The sequence below is a fragment of the Lepisma saccharinum genome, chromosome 1 (genome assembly GCF_977018435.1).
Source record: "Lepisma saccharinum chromosome 1, izLepSacc3.1, whole genome shotgun sequence".
Classification (NCBI taxonomy): domain Eukaryota; kingdom Metazoa; phylum Arthropoda; class Insecta; order Zygentoma; family Lepismatidae; genus Lepisma; species Lepisma saccharinum.
The window spans coordinates 211,949,228-211,968,160 of NC_139229.1; the positions used below are offsets into that span (position 1 = coordinate 211,949,228).

Below are 18,933 nucleotides of genomic sequence, written 5' to 3' on the forward strand. Positions count from 1 at the left end.
CATAAGGACTTGCCGGAAACTTCCATGCTACCAGTCCGAGTAAAATAAACAATCGCTGTTGATCTGTGTTTGGAAGTAAATAGTATTTTTCTTTTCAAGCAAGCATTCAGTCAATATCAAAAAATACGCATGGCTTGTGGGAAACCCCAAGATAACACAGGAACTAATAAATAAGGAAGGAGCTATTTCTCGGTTTTGTTTAGAGTAACTTAATTCTTACAGTAAGGTGGAGAATAATTACTTTTTGAAATCAATAACTGTTAACTGTAAGTTCGTAATTTTCTTCAGGCAATGAGTAACAAAATTAAGTTATTCCTTTATACAACTGAAATACAATGGCCGACCTCAAGGCGGAGTATAGTTGGCACAGCGCGCTACGACGCCAGGGGCCCGGGCTTCAAATCCCAGTATGCAAGTTAACGGGGGTAGAGGATGCCGAGCATTCTCCCTACACGCAAAGAATTTTATCACCGGCAAAAGAAAAATCTTTTTTTCCTGCCAGGGATGCTTTTATCCCCTTTGGCTGATAACATATACAAATTTGCATACTCCATAAAATCTACCCTCTGAAATGAAACACAAATACGCCACTGAGTGGCATCCCCCCCTCCCCAAAACAAAAGCTTATTCCGCACATTGGGCATAAGTGTTCCTTGTGGGTGTCCCTCTATAAATTTCATCATATCATCACTCAACCTAATCTTGGCGATTAGCCAAAAGTGGAAGACAAGCGAATTAAAATCAATCAATCAACAATAATGAATTATGTTTTGATAAAGAAAATGTAGAAATAAAGTTTTAATCTTCACATTCATACATTTATTGGAGCAAATGTTATGGCTAATGTAACTTTTTCAAGTATAAAGGCTTATTTTGAATTTTTGAACGTACGTCTATATTTTTATATTTAAGCATGATATTTATTTAGTATTAAATTAAGGCTGAGCTGATACAGATGACGGTATCCTCAAAGATTCCCACCAATATACTTGAAAATTAGAATAATTAAAAATTATTGAAAATATAAATTAACATTAGTTTAACTATTCCATTCTAATTATAGCCTATGCATCAATTTACCAAGATTTTTGAGTTAAAACATTTGAAAATTACATTATAAAATTAAATGACATTTTATATTATAACAAACTTCAGTTTCTTTACACAAAAGTGGTGCAAAATAAAAATTAAACCGCGAAAGTGTCGCACGGCATTTTAGGGGAGTCCGTGAAAGACAAAAATACCGGAAGAGTATCGGCAGGTATCGGTAAAAGAAACTTTCAACCGATATTATCCGATACCAATACCATCGGCTCAGCCCTAATAAATATTGTTAATCGTGGATGGTTATATGCAATGAAACAACATCCCGATTGCAGTTCATGCACGTAATAATATCTGCAAGAGGAGGAAAAATTGTTTATTGTAAGGATTACGGATCTGGGTCCGGATCCGAACAAATCTGAACGTAAAGCCTTGATAGTTTTTTTTTTTTTTTACTTAAGCCACTTTCCCACCAATTTTGGATAAACGCACGATGGAACTGAAGTAGTGATTAAATTAAATTAATGAAGGAACACTCACGAAGTTGGCCAGGACTCGAAGCAGAACCTTCGGTATCAATGTAGCTGTAACTGGTTCATTATTAACATGAACGCCCTGTAAGAAATTGTATGTCCCCCCTTCTGATTTTCCTATTAAAGCATGAAACTGCCCAAGTGTGCGTTAAGTGTCTGAGCAATGCTCACCGAATAACGTTCTCGATGGTTGACGGGACTGGTGACCATTTATTTGACGGATTTAGCGTATTTTCCTCACGAGACTTATCAGATAGTTTCGCTCTTCGTCTCCTCTCGATTTGTAAACATCCGTCTCTCTCGTCACTCAAGTTCCCGGGTTCGACACCCGAAATGGGTATTCTTTGTGAGCATCCTTTCATCGATTTATATATAATCATAAAAAACTCATTCATACCGTCGTGATTATCCGGCAGCGGAAGAAAAGCGACGCTAAATAACAAAAATACAAATGAACATTCGTCTTGTTCTCGAAGAGCAAATCTCTGTCTCGTCTCTACTCTCGAAATATATACGTAGTATTAACAACAAAGCAGATTAAGAACCTATGCAAATTTATCTTACTGCTGGGGATTATTTATGAGAATTATCTTAACTGGAGGAACCAGTGGCGGTGATTAGGGGGGTACGGGGGCAGTTGCCCTCCCGCCACATTTTGCCACTTTTGTCACGTTATCTACCAAGGCAAAGTAAAGTGTCCAGGCCCCCTCCCCCTCTCCATTTTTGAAACCCAATCACCGCCATTAAAGGGAAAGCATCACTCCAAGTTCCCCCACTTTAAGCACTGCTGTCCCCCTGAGAAAAAGTCCTGCCAAAGGCCTTGCCTGGACCTCATTCCTTGTCTAGTAGATTGGCACCAGAAACTCAAGTATGGTACTGATATAACCGCCTCCACCGATGTAAAACAGCCCTCCGTGGTGGAGTGGTCAGAGCAACGTGCTAAGAAGCCATAGGACCCAGGTTAAGGCGTTAGTGTTACTTGGTGTTTCTCCCATGATCGATTTCGTCATGATCCATCCTTGTCGTGATTAAACCAAGGGCATCCCACGTTGGCGTGATGCAACGTCATCGCCTTGTAATCGAGGGATCCCGGATTCGATACCCAAATAGTGGTTCGGGTCTCACTTGAAACCTTAGGTTCAATCCCGATTAGCCTAACCGTGCACAAAAACAAAGCAATTACCTCAAGAGGTAGAAAACATGACCACATCCCATTTATGCCTTCATGCAGTGTGAATGCACTCAACATTTCATGCAGTTAGATAATTTCACGTCACCGCTGGCTTCGTTATTAACACTTGAAGCCATGCAATCAAAGATCCGATTGCCCGTCAGGTACTTTTCAGTGGCAATATCTTTTATGTTTGCAGTTAAACATTTAATTCGAAGCTACAACTTTTCGAATATCCTTCTTTTTTAATCACAAGAGCGTAAAGTATCACGTACAATCAAGAGCGTCTTGTAATCCATTTTCTTCCAAGTAGAAGCCGTCAAGTTGTCATCAAGTAACAACGGCGCCCTTACGCAAGAAACACCATTTCCGCACGTTGTTCCTAACTACGAGGGAAACCCATTTGTTTATCCGGAGGCAGGTATTTAGAAGAGAAAGAAAAGGAAAAGTTAAAAAAGAAAAAAGAAAGTCAAGTGTCATTTGTAACCACACCGGATTGAAGTCTAATGTTTACGCACTTTCCTCACTCGTTAGGAGTTGAGCAATTGCTTGGTGGGTCCGGCTTTAAGCGCAGAAAGGCAATGAAGACGTAATCGACACTCTCCCGGTGCGCCCAGCGACATAATAGATCATGCAGGCAATCAGGCACCGGTAACGATTATGCGTCATGCTCCTGAGGGGTTATGCAATCCGCTAAAACTTCTGCCAGCGACTTGAATGCGTTCGGGTCACAAACACTCTTATATTAAGTACATAATTACTTGCTTTTCGTGCAGTGTGCAATCTCTCGAAATAAGCGTTGACGCGAGGATATTATTTTGCAGGTAAATATACGATTTTTTTTGTTTTTTTTTTGTTTTCGCGAGCGTTTCCCTAGTGTATTACCCGATGCTTCATTAACGCTGCATGACGACAATTATAATTTCGATTTTACGTAGCTTAAAAATTCAAAGCTGTCATTAGAAATCGCGTCCTTATCGATTTTCGTGAAATTACTAGATGAAAGTTGTTCCCAGTTTTGTTCCTGACGGCAAGGGGTTCAGTCATGGTTGGAACGTTCCGAATGTCCCCGTAACTTGCATATAATGAAAAGAAAATGCATAAAATATTATGTACCTTATGCACTTTGAATGTTTCAATGAATGCACTGCATGAGCTTCTTCATGCATTGTTGAAATTTGTGATTTCATGTTGTTACACGTTTCATACGTCAAAAAACCGCATATCAAATTTCCGATTTACTTTTACCTTTCATGCGAATATATTATTGATGCTGGCAGTCTTGTGTACTGATTTTTCTTTCTTTCAGTTTCCCAATTCGTGATTATGTATGCAGCGAAAGTGCCTCGTTTTCAATCAGGTTGAAAATTGATGAGGGATGATTTCATCGCTCCATATGAATTTTCATAGTCACATTTTCATACCACAAATACTTCAGTTGAAGTTATAATATTTTGTGAAGTGAAAAAGAAGACTTTTTTTTTATTTTCAGCAAAATTTTAATTAATTAACTCTATATTAAATTTCTACATCACCATGATTACGGTCTAGTACAGCTTTAAAGTATGTTATCTTTACATTAGGTATCTTCTCACAAAAAGATCTTAAAACACTACTTAACATGGTGCTTAATCACTCAGATTTTCACCCAATCACATTTAACAAAATATTTAGAAAACAACTATACTTGTTTTTAAGTTCATCTCTAAACTTACAGCTTCGTTTCAGCATTTCTATTTTCTGATTAAATTATACAAAAGCACGCTCAATCAACAGGGCGCTACATGATGCAACGTTCAAATTAATGCACATATGAGTTCGAGTCCGAGATGGCGCTACGTGCGAGGAAGTTATTGTAGATTTCTGATGCCGATCTATCGGTCGCTATCGATAGTGTTAGATCATCGATTTTTAGCGAAGGTCGTATTCTCACTCAAAATATCGTGATGAGAAATTTGTGATTGTTATGCTTATTTTTAACGTTCCTATGGATTTGAAGAAAATACGGACATTTTTACCCTCCAAAGAAAATCCGGCCCGACGCTCTTTCTACACATTATTCTGTATCATCTAGAAGGAGGACATTGATTGATCGATTTGTTGTTTTAAGTCCACTTTATGCACAGGAAGGCTAATGGGGACTGGACCTACAGTTTAATGTGGGATCCGAACCACTGTGCCATGTGCCTGCACCGGGTATCGAACCCGGGACCCCTTGATTACAAGGCGGCGACGTTACCACTATGCTAGAAGGAGGACATACCCGAGGAAAAGAGAACACATGTTAACCCTGATTTCAGTTACATTTTCAAATGAAAACTTATTAATGAAGCAAGTAAGTCATTGGTCCAGCATTGGTCGCTCGACCATTTTTAAAATTTTTCATTTGTTTGTCGTTGTAACCTCTGTACAAGGGTAGTTCAAAACAGGCATTATTTTTCTAAAACTAGACTTCGTTTGAAAATGGCGGCCATTTTTGTTTCATGACTTGCAACATTTTTGGCCTATTCGGACAGTTGCGATAATTATGATAACTCAGCTAAGAAAAATTATAGAAATCTGGGGTAAGAAACATTGTTTTCAGTACATTTCAGGCTACATTTTATGTTCCGTATCTTTGCAAATGGCTGATGCAAATGGCTGAAATTTATGGTCAAAACTGACTGATATTCAATTTTGAAGGGAAATCAATGTATAGGATATATTTTTTTTAGTAGTTAAGCAATGAAATATCAGAGCTATATTATTTTTAGAGGAAACATGTACATCCAAAGTTTCAGCAGAAAATATTTGAGCTCTGTTACTTGTTTCCGCATTAAGTTAAAGCTCTTTGAAAAAGCTAATTTTTCTCAAAATTTGGGCTCCAAATATATGTGTGCTTCGAAAGGTCTTCCCGATGGCATAGTGGTTACGTGGACGTTTTGTAACCAAGGGGTCCCAGGTTCAATACCCAGTGGAGGCACATACTGGTTCGGATCCCACTTTAATAAACTGTAGGTCCAGTCTCGATTAGCCTTCCGTGCATAAAGTTGACATAAAACTGAAATCAAACCAATATCTGTTTGGGAACCTAATAAAATTTGATATTTACTGCATAAACAGGCACCTGTAAAAAATTTCGAGATTGATATTATATGATAAAGTTACAACAGGAAGAAGTTTGGTAAAAGCAGACAAATTGACGTTATTAGTTACAATTATATTATTTACTTTTAATTAACTATCATGCAATTATAATTATTGTACGTATTAATTAATTGCAACATACGAATGGCATAGAAAGTCCGTTAGTAGCTATTATCAAAGAAAAGGCGTGTACGGCTATGTGTCAAATATTTTCTGCTGAAACTTTGGATGTACAAGTTCCTCTAAAAAAAATATAGCTCTGATATTTCATTGCTTAACTATTAAAAAATATATATCCTATACATTGATTTCCCTTCAAAATTGAATATCAGTCAGTTTTGACCATAAATTTCAGCCATTTGCATCAGCCATTTGCAAAGATACGGAACATAAAATGTAGCCTGAAATGTACTGAAAACAATGTTTCTTACCCCAGATTTCTATAATTTTTCTTAGCTGAGTTATCATAATTATCGCAACTGTCCGAATAGGCCAAAAATGTTGCAAGTCATGAAACAAAAATGGCCGCCATTTTCAAACGAAGTCTAGTTTTAGAAAAATAATGCCTGTTTTGAACTACCCTTGTACAGAGGTTACAACGACAAACAAATGAAAAATTTTAAAAATGGTCGAGCGACCAGTGCTGGACAATTTGCTACGGATTGACCCTGAAATTTTTGGCAATTTTCAAAAATCGTAAAATTTTCGTTATAAGGAATAAAAAAAAACAAAAAAAATTTTTGTAGCGAAAGAGCATGGTTTTGCAATGATTTTCATCATCAAAAGTTTTTGGTTCCATCATACCCACATGATGAAAATTCAGATTTTCGTAACCTAGTTTTCCCACCACAAAAATTAAGATACAAATCCATTATTAGTCTTTTTATAGGCATTTGTAAAAATTTTTGAGTGCTGATGTATTTTTTCTGAAATCCTCATTATTTCATTGAACTTTGTGTAAAATTTCAAAGAGATCTGATGATTGGTTAAGGAGAAAAGAAATAAAACGTAAGCAAGGTATCTTGTGTCGAGTGTCTCAAGAGTGACAGACAACACTGATTTGATGACATTTCAAAGTGCTGTAAAGTGAAAACCGTTTGAGATAGAGTGAAAAAAATTTAGGGGGTTTCTTTCAACCATAAAGGAAGGGTGTATACCAAATTTCATCGAAATCGGAATTTATGGGTGTCAAAATCTTAGTTTTTGCGATGATTTGATGTGGAATGACCCGATGGGAAAATGTATCATTCTGACATGAATCCTTGCATAAGAAGAAGAAAGAGAAATGTTTTTGCAAACAAATGCAAGGCAACGGTGAAACAGTGTTAATTCTTGGAAAATATATTTGTGTAAGAAATGAAATTCCTGGTGTAGTTCTGATAAGTCTGTAACAAGTACTTTCCCAATTGTCCTCCCGATGCTGGGTCAACACCGAATTTATGGGGTTCCCACCTGGAATCGAACCTGGGACTGCTCGCACCAAAGGCGATAACACTATTTGGATATACGGGAATCCAACAACGTGCAATATGTTGTTGCATCACACACACACTAGGTGTTTCACAAGACTTGCATTAGCCCGAGCCTGTGGCCGAGTGATTAGCACATCGCGCTGCGACGCCAAAGGTCCCGGGTTCGAATCCCGGTCGGGCTTGGTTGTTTGTGAATGTCCATTCATCAATTTCAGCATTTCATCACTCATCCCCATCTTCGCAAATTAGCCAAGAGGCACAAATCGCGAAGAGAAATAAACTAAATCAATCAATCAATCAACAAGACTTGCATTAGTCAAAAATCTTATTACCACATAGCGCAAGCTATAAAATTTTGAAATAAGTATACTACGATGATAATTTTTTGATATTATGTTTTTGTCAATTTGTGGAACAATTAGAAAAAAAATACATACTTATCCGCGCCCTTAATTAGTTTCAAACCGTGGAAAGTGAGAGAATTTATTTTGGAGAAATGAGTGGAAAACCAGTCATGGTACCATTTGTTTCACGGCTTAATTTCCTTCATGGTGCGCGTAGCAGCTGACGTAGCTCCTGCATCATGTAAGAAACGAGCTACTGTTGGTTCTTGCCACTAGCCGTGCCCACATTTGCAATTTTTCACATGGATATTTCCATTTGCTAGTCTTGCAGTTTGAATAACTTAATAAACTTATTTTTTGTTAATTTGCTACTCACGTTTGTGTTATTTTGTTACTTTTATTATTTTTAAATATGTTTTGCTTATTATTATTATTATTATCTTTGCATTTTCATTGTTGACAATTTCAGTGTAAAATGGCCAACTGTCCTGCATCTGAACATCCATTTATGAACACCTCCCTTACTCACTAGATTTGGCACATATTCTCTAAAATGAGGAATCGCCATGTTTAATTTACTGAGGACACCTACCTTCCTGCTTTAGTGATGATCATCTCAGTCCCGAGGGAGTGGAATTTCCTCCAGAGGTCTCTGGAGCAAAGCTCCACCCTGATGCCTCCCTTTTCTATGAGGGCCCCGCCACCAAGCGTCCGTGTGTCCGTCGAATCAGGCTGCTCTCCTTCGCTGCCGGGACAGTCCGCACCTACTTCATCCGCGGTTTCGACGGTATCTGTAATCGAAAACCTTCAATTACTCAAAAGATAGAATTAGGTTTGAAATATGCAGCAATTCCTGTTCTGGGGCAAATAAATATGCATTTGAAAGGAAGAAGAAATTCAAAAAGCTTATGGTAACTTGTATTCTTGTGTAGGATGCAAATTTGTATATGTTATCAGTAGAGTGCGGATTTTGCATATTTGCATATTTTATTCCGGTCCTCTAATTAATATGCAACCGGGCTCTAAAGTTGTTTCAGAGCATTCCGAACCGAAGTAGGGGGGTTTTATAATGCATATAAATGCATATTTAAGGTGTTCGTGCATATTTTCTGCGTAAGCGCATATAAATGCATATTACGTGAAAAAATCATTAATTTGATAGTTTTTTTAAAAGTATATTTGTTTACTTGGTTAATGTTTCGTCTGTCTAGAGTTTCTGAGAGTACAATTTTCAAGCACAGGTGTTCGAAAACCTATGTTTATGCGCCGCATACCTGACAAAGACACAGAGAACACGTGCATCCCCTCCCCCGGCCTTCTTCCTTGGCCTATATAAGGCAACGGGGATTTTTTGCTCGTAAACAGTCTGTACTCCGTTGAATTAGTGTAGTTTGCATTGTGTGAAGATTCCGAAGGAAAAATCATCGAAGATTGTTTTACTGAAACAGTGAAACAAGGTGAATCAACAGAACTATTACAAGATCTCACGCCAGAGAACATAGCTGCATTGAAATATTGTCCACTGACAAGTTGTAGTGTGGAGCGCACCGTTCCTTCATACAAGGATATACTAACTGATAAACGGAAAAATTTCACTCTAACCAATTATGAGATATGTTGTAGTGCACTTCAATTTACATAAATGCAAAACTACTTAACGATTTTCGTTATATTGTGTTTGACAACTGGAAATAGTAAATTCAATTTAATACAAGATTTTGCAACCTTACTTGACACGGAAGTCTTTACCTTCAATGGTCACTATGTGTGTGTAGTACTTTAAAAAATAAATGTATTTCGAGGAATTTTATTTGTGCCTATATTTTTCCTTTAGTGCATAATTTGCATATTTCAGTGCATATTTTACTTGTTTTTAGTGCATAGATGCATGCATATTTTCCACTTTTTAGTGCATATTGATCCGCACTTTAGTTATCAGCAAGTAAATAAACTAAAGGGGATAAAAACAACCTTGGCAGGGATATAAATAAGTTTATTTTGCCGGGTATAAAATTCTTTGTGTTGGGGAAAATCCCCGGCATCGCCCCGTACATTTCCACATTACTTATCGTCCTTTCGCTTATATTGTGAATCATGCTGCAAACACAGAACACAGCACAGGCGTCACACTACACCTTGTTTGTGTTTATAAGTGGAGCCATTCGGGTACTTTCGGTCCTTTTCGTGCGTGCCTATCAATTTAACCGACTCTTCTGTTGTCCAGCTGATTGTTAACCACTCACTTTACTATTGTGGTTTCCAAACCACTGCAGTATTTTATCTATTGCCTTGCTCTTCCATCAGAAGTAAAAGAAAAGCCGATAGAAGCATGAACGCGTTATAGCTTAATTGGTTGATTACATTTTCCTATTGAAAATATAACAGGGCAACTGTTATTTAGATTTCGATTACTCAGATTTTCGATAAAATTGTTTTGTCAATGGAAAAATGTTACTCCCTCTGTCCCATAATTATAGTCCGGTATGCCAAAATGGTAGTACAGAAAATACAGACGAAGAGGCAGATGGAAAGCACAATTTGTACTGATCCTTGAGTAATAAAGTTGAATGACTCATTCCCGTGTTTCATGTTCTTCTTCTGTATACACCAATGTCACAGTTTGAATATCGGGCAATTATTATGAGACAACAAACAAAGGTGTACCGGACAATAATTATGGGACAGAGGGAGTACGTCTTACGGATGAATATCATATATTGCGGCAAATTAATGTCCTCACGGGCTTCGATATTGCATTCCGAGATAGACTTATCAATATCATTATATTTTTTTTAGTAATTTCCACTAAAGGTTTAAAATATCATAAATTGCAATCCTACTACAGTCATAACTTTTGTACAGAAGTAAAAGTAATCCAAATTACTTACATCTTTACTTGCCTAATGTATCTAGATAAGCAGATTTTGATTCCAATAAGCAACAACTACAATACGATTTTTGCATTTTGCCGGAAAATCTCCACCGATTTCCTTAAGAGACTCAGAAGACCTCGGTAGGCGAACAAGTGAAACGAAAGGATGCAGTTGGAGTATATGATTACGATTCCTCAGCACTAGGCTAAACGGATTGAGCAAGATAAATTTAGTTTTTGGTTTAACATCTCCCTTCTGAATTGTTCCCTTTTTAATCGATAACGCTAATAGGGAAGAAGTACAACACAGTGACTTCTGCACAAGTAAGAAAGAAATTTAAATAAGGATATCTAACCCAAAAATAAATCGAGAGAGATAAGAGAGGTGGCTTCAAGTAACTGATTTAAGGTGCCACTAACGGATAATTATTTTTAAAAAGCAATAACAAAATATCTCTATAGAATGCGCCTTATAGCTCCAGAGATTCCTGGGATAGAGTATATCTATATACAGTTCCAGACATACTTAAAGAAACTCGGACCATATCTTCACCACACTACATGACCCGTCGATGTTGCCAATTATTGTAAGGACACTGACGTCTGTGCTCGGTGGAGAATTCAATTTCACACGCACAGTTCAGAACAGGACCAAGGAGGACCTGAAATGTAAAAATTTAGCAACACCGTAAACGTAGCCCTGAGCTATGTTCCCCTATCCATGTGTTGAGTGAAGTAGGGTAGTGCATCGTTAACAGTTTCTGATCTTTTCCATGGAAAAAAAAAAGTTTAATTTTTACACCGTATTTCTTCCAATCCAAGACCCCATCGGATGTAAGGCGCACCACAAATATTGCTTCTGCTATTGAGAAAATAAATACTTCCAAATTAGAGCGCATAAATGTGCATACCGTATAGTCCCATGTTTTTACATTTTCCATTAGCAATTATACCACCAGAAAATGTTGGTATTTCGGTAAAACATCGAGGAAAAACTTGATTTTTGAAACTGCAAATACACCACTCTGTATTACACTAATGCCGTTGTATATTTATTCACATGTACTCGAATTCAAGACGCCATTGAATGCAAGGCTCACCAAAATTTTGAACATATAAAAACCTACCAAAAAAACGATGCGCCTTAGATTCGAAGAAATACGGTAATTTCATATTTAATTATTATTACTATAACGCCTCACAAGTCAAGTTCGATTAGTTAGTATTTGAGCAGCATGAACAAAAGTAGAAAAAATGCATTAGATCAATAAAATTAGTGTAAAATACATGAACCCGGTCGTTATTTTTTTGTATTCCGCCATTTAATGTAAAGAATAAATGGTTCCACACTTGTTCAAAATTCCAAAAATTAAGGTTTTAAGTGAGAGGTCACAACATAAACTTTATGAGTAAAATTTATTAAAGTTAATAACAAAATATAATAACTATGCATTTCAGCACATCAGGTGTATGAAACGTAAGGAAAAAGGTAAGAAAGTTGTGGTGGATAATCACTCATCTAGTGAATCGAATTTAAATGTCTTTACATGGTAATAATACATTTTTTAATTTTTTATTACTAACATTATAAAATTTATTATTGTTGATATTATTTCTACCATTTAAGTTTTATCAATGGCTTGACCTCCCCTACAAAAATTTCTAGCGACGTTCAAGCATACTACTTAATAGAGTTAGTATACATTCCTTTATATGGCCTACACTTGCCCAAAAACCCAGAAAAGTCCATCGGAAAAAAATAAAATCAATTAATATAAAGAAACATGTGCCATCTTCTGGTAACGCCGCATATGTTTAAAAGAGTCAAATAATGTTGAAAAGATCCAACGGGTGGGGCTCAGTTCTAGGAGATTAATCTCTAGAGCAAACAGTGGCCTCGCACCGCCGGCGGCTCCTTTTCAACTTCTCTCAATCTCCCGCTGCCATTTGTGGAAACCAAAGCACCCGCCAATCTCTCCTCTCAACAGGAACACAATTATAGAGATAAGGATAGAGGAGGGGAGAGGCTCCTTGCAATCTTGTGCAAACAACATAATAGGCGATAAAGCTTTCAATTGTCGAAAGAGCTTTATGTGTCGACAAAAAGGATGCCGACTCGGTCGCTGCTTTTTTTTTTTTTTTGTGGAAACTGCTTGACAAGGGAACGATTGTCCTTTGGCAGTCGGATTTTGTATCTCTTGAGCTGCAATAGCTAGAGACGCGAATTTTATTTTCGACTTTATCCTGCGTAACCGTCATAGTAAATTGAAGCAACTCAACGGACCAGTAGACATTTTCCAAACAGATTTGCAAGAACATATTTCTATTAGTTTATTATTTTTATTGCATAGTAATCCAGGTGTATAACAAAGTAGTTCCCTATTACTGTATTTTTTAAATTATACTTATTGTAATCATTTCAGTAAAAAATGAAACAAGTTATTGTGGCTGGGCTGTGATTATTAGAAAACGCTAAAAATTTACGACGCAGGTTTATAAAGGAAATATACTATTAAAATTGTACAATATGTCGTGTGTAACGCTTCGATTGTTCTAAGGGTAGGCTATACATGGACGGTAAGGTTTATAAGACCTTAGAAAACGGAATTATGTTTACAATAAGAGATTGTCTTTTATTTATGTATGGAGTTGGTTATAAAATGTAGAGTAGCACTTTATGTTGAATAAGTTATATAAGATTATTCGATGTTTTCGAAGTATACTCAACACCTTAAGTCTGATCTGCGTGTCCTTGAATACCGAGCACAATATTAAACATATATTGCTCAACGAATATTAAATTTTATAAAAAATGATTGATACTTGCTAACAAGTTCAAATTGTAATGATGATAATAATAGTAATAATAATAACTATAAGTATTATTATTATTATTATTATTATTATTATTATTATTATTATTAATGTGTTTACCGTTCATTGTTCATCTGTCCTATTTATTATCTAGCATGTACTATACACATAAGGCAGACTTGACCAACTTATAAAGGATGTGATCAACTATCTTGAATCAACATTAGCGATGATGATATACAAGCATACTTTAATGTCTTCATAAATATTTGAAATACAATATATAGTTACAGGCCTGGATTTATGCATTTGGAGATTTGGGTCTAACAACATCGTGGCCCTACACCAAACAATGTCAGTTATAACTTCAGGCTAAAGTTATGTGAGATGGTTGTTTTATTTCACATATTTATACCACATTTCAAATATCTATTTTTGGCTTATTTTGTGGGTGTTTAAGTGCAATTAGAAAAATTACACTTCAACAATACTACATGAACGTATGTAATATGTACATCGTTTACATATTAAATATAAATAGCTGCATTTCTCTTGAAAGACATTCACGTACCTTATCAACCACACTCAAGAAAGGCTTACGACACATTTCATGGTTAATGTCAGACATTTTCTCCCGAATTTTGGTCCGGTTCACAATATCTCTAATGAAGCCCCAAAAAAGAAGTAGACACAAAATAGACTAGGCAGCCGTGCGGTCTAAGGCCTCGGGTACGTGTTCGAGAAGAGATATAACAAATTTCTCCTGAGATTTCGGCCAGTGCATAGGACCGGTGGCCATCCATCATCGTAAGGAAATTGGGGAGCTACGAATGAGTAGCGTAACCTACAACAACGACTGGGGGTTCGTCGTGCTGACCACACGTCGGTAGGTAGGCTCTGTATCTTACAGGCTGTTGCGTCATGGGTTATTTATAGTGGTTAAAAGTCGAAATTATTCATCACGAACTAAAGGTATGCATTTAACACAAACACCGAATGTAATAGTGATATTTTTATACACGTATATATTTTACAAATAACTACACATTTTAAACAAGGAATGACATTAAATTGCCTAATTTTTATGGAATCCAGAAGAGTGCAAGGAGGTAGTTCCTGATTAATAATAATTATGATAGTAGATATGTTTTCATATAGAATGAGAGAACGGCTCATTTCTATCTCTGGCAGGAAGAGATCTCCCTGCCCCCTCTCTCCTTCGGCTCATACGCTAGTTGTCAATATTACATTGCACATTCTCCGCCCTAATTTGGAGAAAATCAAAATATCAGAAGATTACAAATTTGCATTATGCCCCCCGCCATATTTTTCTTTAGGAAGGCCCGCAACTTGAAAATCCACCTAAATGGAACTCATCCGTTCACCTGACATATATTACAAAACATTCACAATTCTATTGATTGTCTGGATTGATTTATTTAATTTTCGAGGAATTGTAATTTCATTTTATATTACTTACTTTCTTCTTCCGCAATAAATTTAGCTGTTATTGTAGAACCGATATTAAAATAAAATTTTCAAAGGCATAGAGGGCATTGAAAACAACATACGCAGAATGTTTTGTTATGTTTCACTGTATAATATGAAAACAAGAGCCAATCATTAAAGGTTTATGTCTTTCGAATTCATCAACTCAAAATCTATAAAGAACGGCTGTTTTCTTTTTATTTCTGTAAAATAATGTTTATCAGGGAAATATTTCCTTTATACTCGGATTGGCTACACTTACAATTTCAAGAGCTATTCGAACTTCTGTTCAATGTGCTTCTAACCCAGAATCCAGAATCAATGAAGCAACAGAGAAATAAAGCAGAAACTGATAATATTGTTGCCAGTATTCTAGCAGGACACATTATAATCACTCCTCTTCATCACATCTGACCTATACTACATGCTACATGATGTTATGAGTGTTTTGGGGCAAAAACACCCAGAGAAAAAAGTTGACTTGGGCGCATTTTTCGTGAAAGCCCTCGATTGTAGAAGACTTCATCGGTCAGTAGGGCGTTTACCGCACGGACGATCCTGATTCGATTCCAGAGGTGGATGCTCTCAGTTCCGACAATGATATTGCATAAAGAGGTTCTAGGGTTCGTCCAGCTAGCATCTAATCTATTGATAGATAACTGGGGAGGCTGTGAAGGACTGAAAATACAACCAGAGCAAGGTGCTGATCACATCACCTCCACTGCTGAGAATGTGTAGGATCCTAACTCCTCACTGCCTATGTTTCATGCCTATGCACAGGGGATAACTTTAGCGTTACGTTTTACAATATTTAGCTACTAAGTAAAATATATTTTCCGACAGAAATGTAGGACATTGTATTGTGTCTTAACAAACATACAAAAAAAATAGAAAAGAATTATATAATGATCCTCATTACGAAACAAAGTGTGTGTCTACTCCCTATCACTGAGCCGAATTTCCCTAGAATAGGCGAAACGGAAATTAGGCGAAACGGAAATTAGGCGAAACAAGAATGCACGGCGTTACCACTTCACGGCCTTGTTTAGTACACATAATCTCAATAAATGAGTCAACAAAACGAATGTTATTGTCACATTCATATATACTGGATGTATGTGAATATTTCTCAAATTGGAGTAAAAATATGTTCGATGTTTACCGTATAATTTGCTCTCCAAGCAAGAAATGTGCTGATATTCCAAAACAATATATCACAAAGTCAAATTGGGGTAGAACGCTATTAGAATGTATGAGTATTGTTTCACATATACCGTATTTGCTGGCGTATAAGATGCACTTTTCCCCTTTAAAAATAGATCTGAGAAACAGGTTGCGTCTTATACGCCGATACTTAGTTTTTGATTACATTCATTTCTGGACATTTTCTCTGTATTGAGTTGGACGATTTCTTTCTTGCTTCCTTTCGGTGTGTGACGAAGATTAATTTGTATTGTTTCCTAGTTAGGTTAGGTAAGTTATATGTTGGAAGTAGACATACATATTACTTTATATTTGATATACTGTAAATTAATTACACGAGTAAATTCAGTGATAAAGCCTTTTCCTAAAAAAATGTGTTATACGGTATTTACATTTTTCTTTGCAACTTGTAACCTTAGACTATGTCCTTTTTCCTATGTAAATGATTTGTTCGATACTTTTGATAGCAATCGTATGTATACAGTCACCTGCAATAAAAATGAGACATCTATATCCTGAAATACATGCTTCCCTGCAAGGCGTTGTGTGTGTTGCCTAACTCTACGGACTATTTTAGGTTCTAGGTGTCCACTTTTTATTGCCGGTGAGCATAGGCGTAACTTAGAGGGGGCAAGGGGGGCCAACCTTCCCCCCCCAAAAAAAAATCAGGTATTAAGTGAAAGAGATGCATTTGACACCCATAAAATATCCGAGGCAGAAAATACTTCAGAACTCAGTGTGTTGTCAGGAGTGTGTGTAAATGAGAACACTGATCATGAGTTTCAACCCAGAACATTTTTGGTAATGTGTGTGAGGGACATCATTTAAGATAATATTTTCCAAATTTGAAATAAATTGCTCGAAACATTCTTGAACAACCTCCGGGAGTTCAGGATGCTGTGGACATTGTTTTTGCCCTCGAAGGCTCAGGAAGAATACACTACATACTCAACACTACTGGACATTAAATACTTCACCCTCTTGCTGTTTTGTATATTTAACAAACACATGACATTAAAAGGTCCAAAATTATAAATTAATTTTACTCCGATGAAAGTCTTCGAGAAAGGAGACTGAAGCTTCATCAGAACCAGAAGCTTCACTCATACTTGTGCGCTATATGTGGTATGTAGCGGGGCGGGTTTATATGCACCATAAAGATCAAAATATGCATTTCAATTGAAAGAAACTCCTTAGAAATTATATTATGGTCTACGCAATATGACCTCATGGATACTCTTGGGGCATTCCACATCTAACATGATTCCAAATACTGAAGGAATTCCCGTCTAAAGGCCAACATTTCTTGCGTAGCTGGGTAATACAATTTCTCAACATAAATAGTGGAAAACTACTGCATTTCTATCACTTGTATTTTAATAATAGAGATCGTTTACAGAGGAGAAATTGATGACCTGGGCCTATTTAAAGTTTTCCTCTCAAATAATACAACCATTATACACTAGAGCTATTAATTGCTCAACATCAGCGACAAAAGTTGCTGCAGACAAATTGTAAAATAAAGTAATAGAAATTTCACAGGCTGCCACAACGACGTGTTTTACTGTGCAAGATAAATCTAAATTCATGCCGACAACCTCACACAGTACTGGATACTTTGCACATCATGACACAGAGTTTTCAAAGGCTTGAAATTCTGCCCAAAAGACAAGATCAGTTTTCTTGAGAAATATTATTATTCAATGGGAATACAGGGACAAAAATGATGATAATTAAATAATTCAGAATACAAACCCCCCCCCCTCCCCCGTCCAGTTTGGACGTCATTGTGGTTAAATGGTTGAGCTTTGATTCCTTTTGTTTAGAAAAATGACAGAAATACAAAGAGCGAATGACATAAAACACTCCGAAATGTAGAAAAGAGAACTACATTGATTAAATATCCAATTTATAAAATAGGTTTTCAAGGCTTTGGAAATACTGTGTGGCCCTTACGGTATGATGGGAGCCCTGCTGTTCACAGCCACCGGTAATGACACAGAACCGTGGACGATATATAGCCTACGTGTGAAAATCTCCATAAAAATCCATATTTATTTCCACCTCAAGTAATGCCACTTGCACAGTGGATGGCGAAAAGTCAATGAATCTGAATGGTTTCGCACTGTGTCACGCATAAATTATCTTGTTGAGTTATTGTTTCAAGTCTACTTTATGCACAGATAGGCTAATCAGGACTGGACCTAAGTTTCGAGTGGGATCCGAATCATTATGGGCCTTCGCCGGGTATCGAACCTGGGACCCCTTGATTACAGTTTTAAGAATAGTGACAACAATCGTATGTGTAAATTGCAACGTGAATAGCCAGATATTACTTTAAATACCTAAATTATTAAATTGAATACTTAAATGCGGACAGTTTGCTTTATATTAAATAATTCTGGCATCAGCGAATCTGCATGATCGCCATCTATTCACTGTTGAAACAGTTCAACCTTCTTCAATATTAAAAATTTCTAACGTACCGTTTGAAACAAGCGTTTCCAGGCGGGGAAAGACACGCCAAAATAAGTCCCCAAGGACTAATATTTGCAACCAGAAAGGAGAATGCTCTTTTATATCCTAAGTTTAGACAAAGTTTAAACAACAAAAGTTTGCTGTGTTTAAAATTTCTATTCGGCTTGTTAATTTTCCAATAAATAATTAATGTTTTTAAAAGTTAAATTAAAAATTAATTGTATATTAATATAACTTTATAATTTTCATAATTTTGCAAATTTAGCGGTTATTTAGCAAGATTGATATTTTTAATGGGATGGAAAATTTTCTGTCCTGCCCCAACAAGTTATGCCGGTGACTGTACAAATAACATACTTTAATCATCCTCATTCGCATAATTAAATAT

General features: G+C 36.4%; 1 protein-coding gene across 1 annotated transcript in view; it reads right to left on the reverse strand.

Annotated features, from left to right (window-relative positions):
• The window catches only part of LOC145991583 (T-box transcription factor TBX20-like), a 170,410-nt gene that overhangs the window by 105,423 nt on the left and 46,054 nt on the right, over positions 1-18,933 (reverse strand). The window contains exon 2 of the mRNA XM_083127635.1: positions 8,283-8,481. Within this exon, the coding sequence (XP_082983761.1) occupies positions 8,283-8,481 (199 nt within the window). The remainder of the gene's footprint in view (positions 1-8,282; positions 8,482-18,933) is intronic.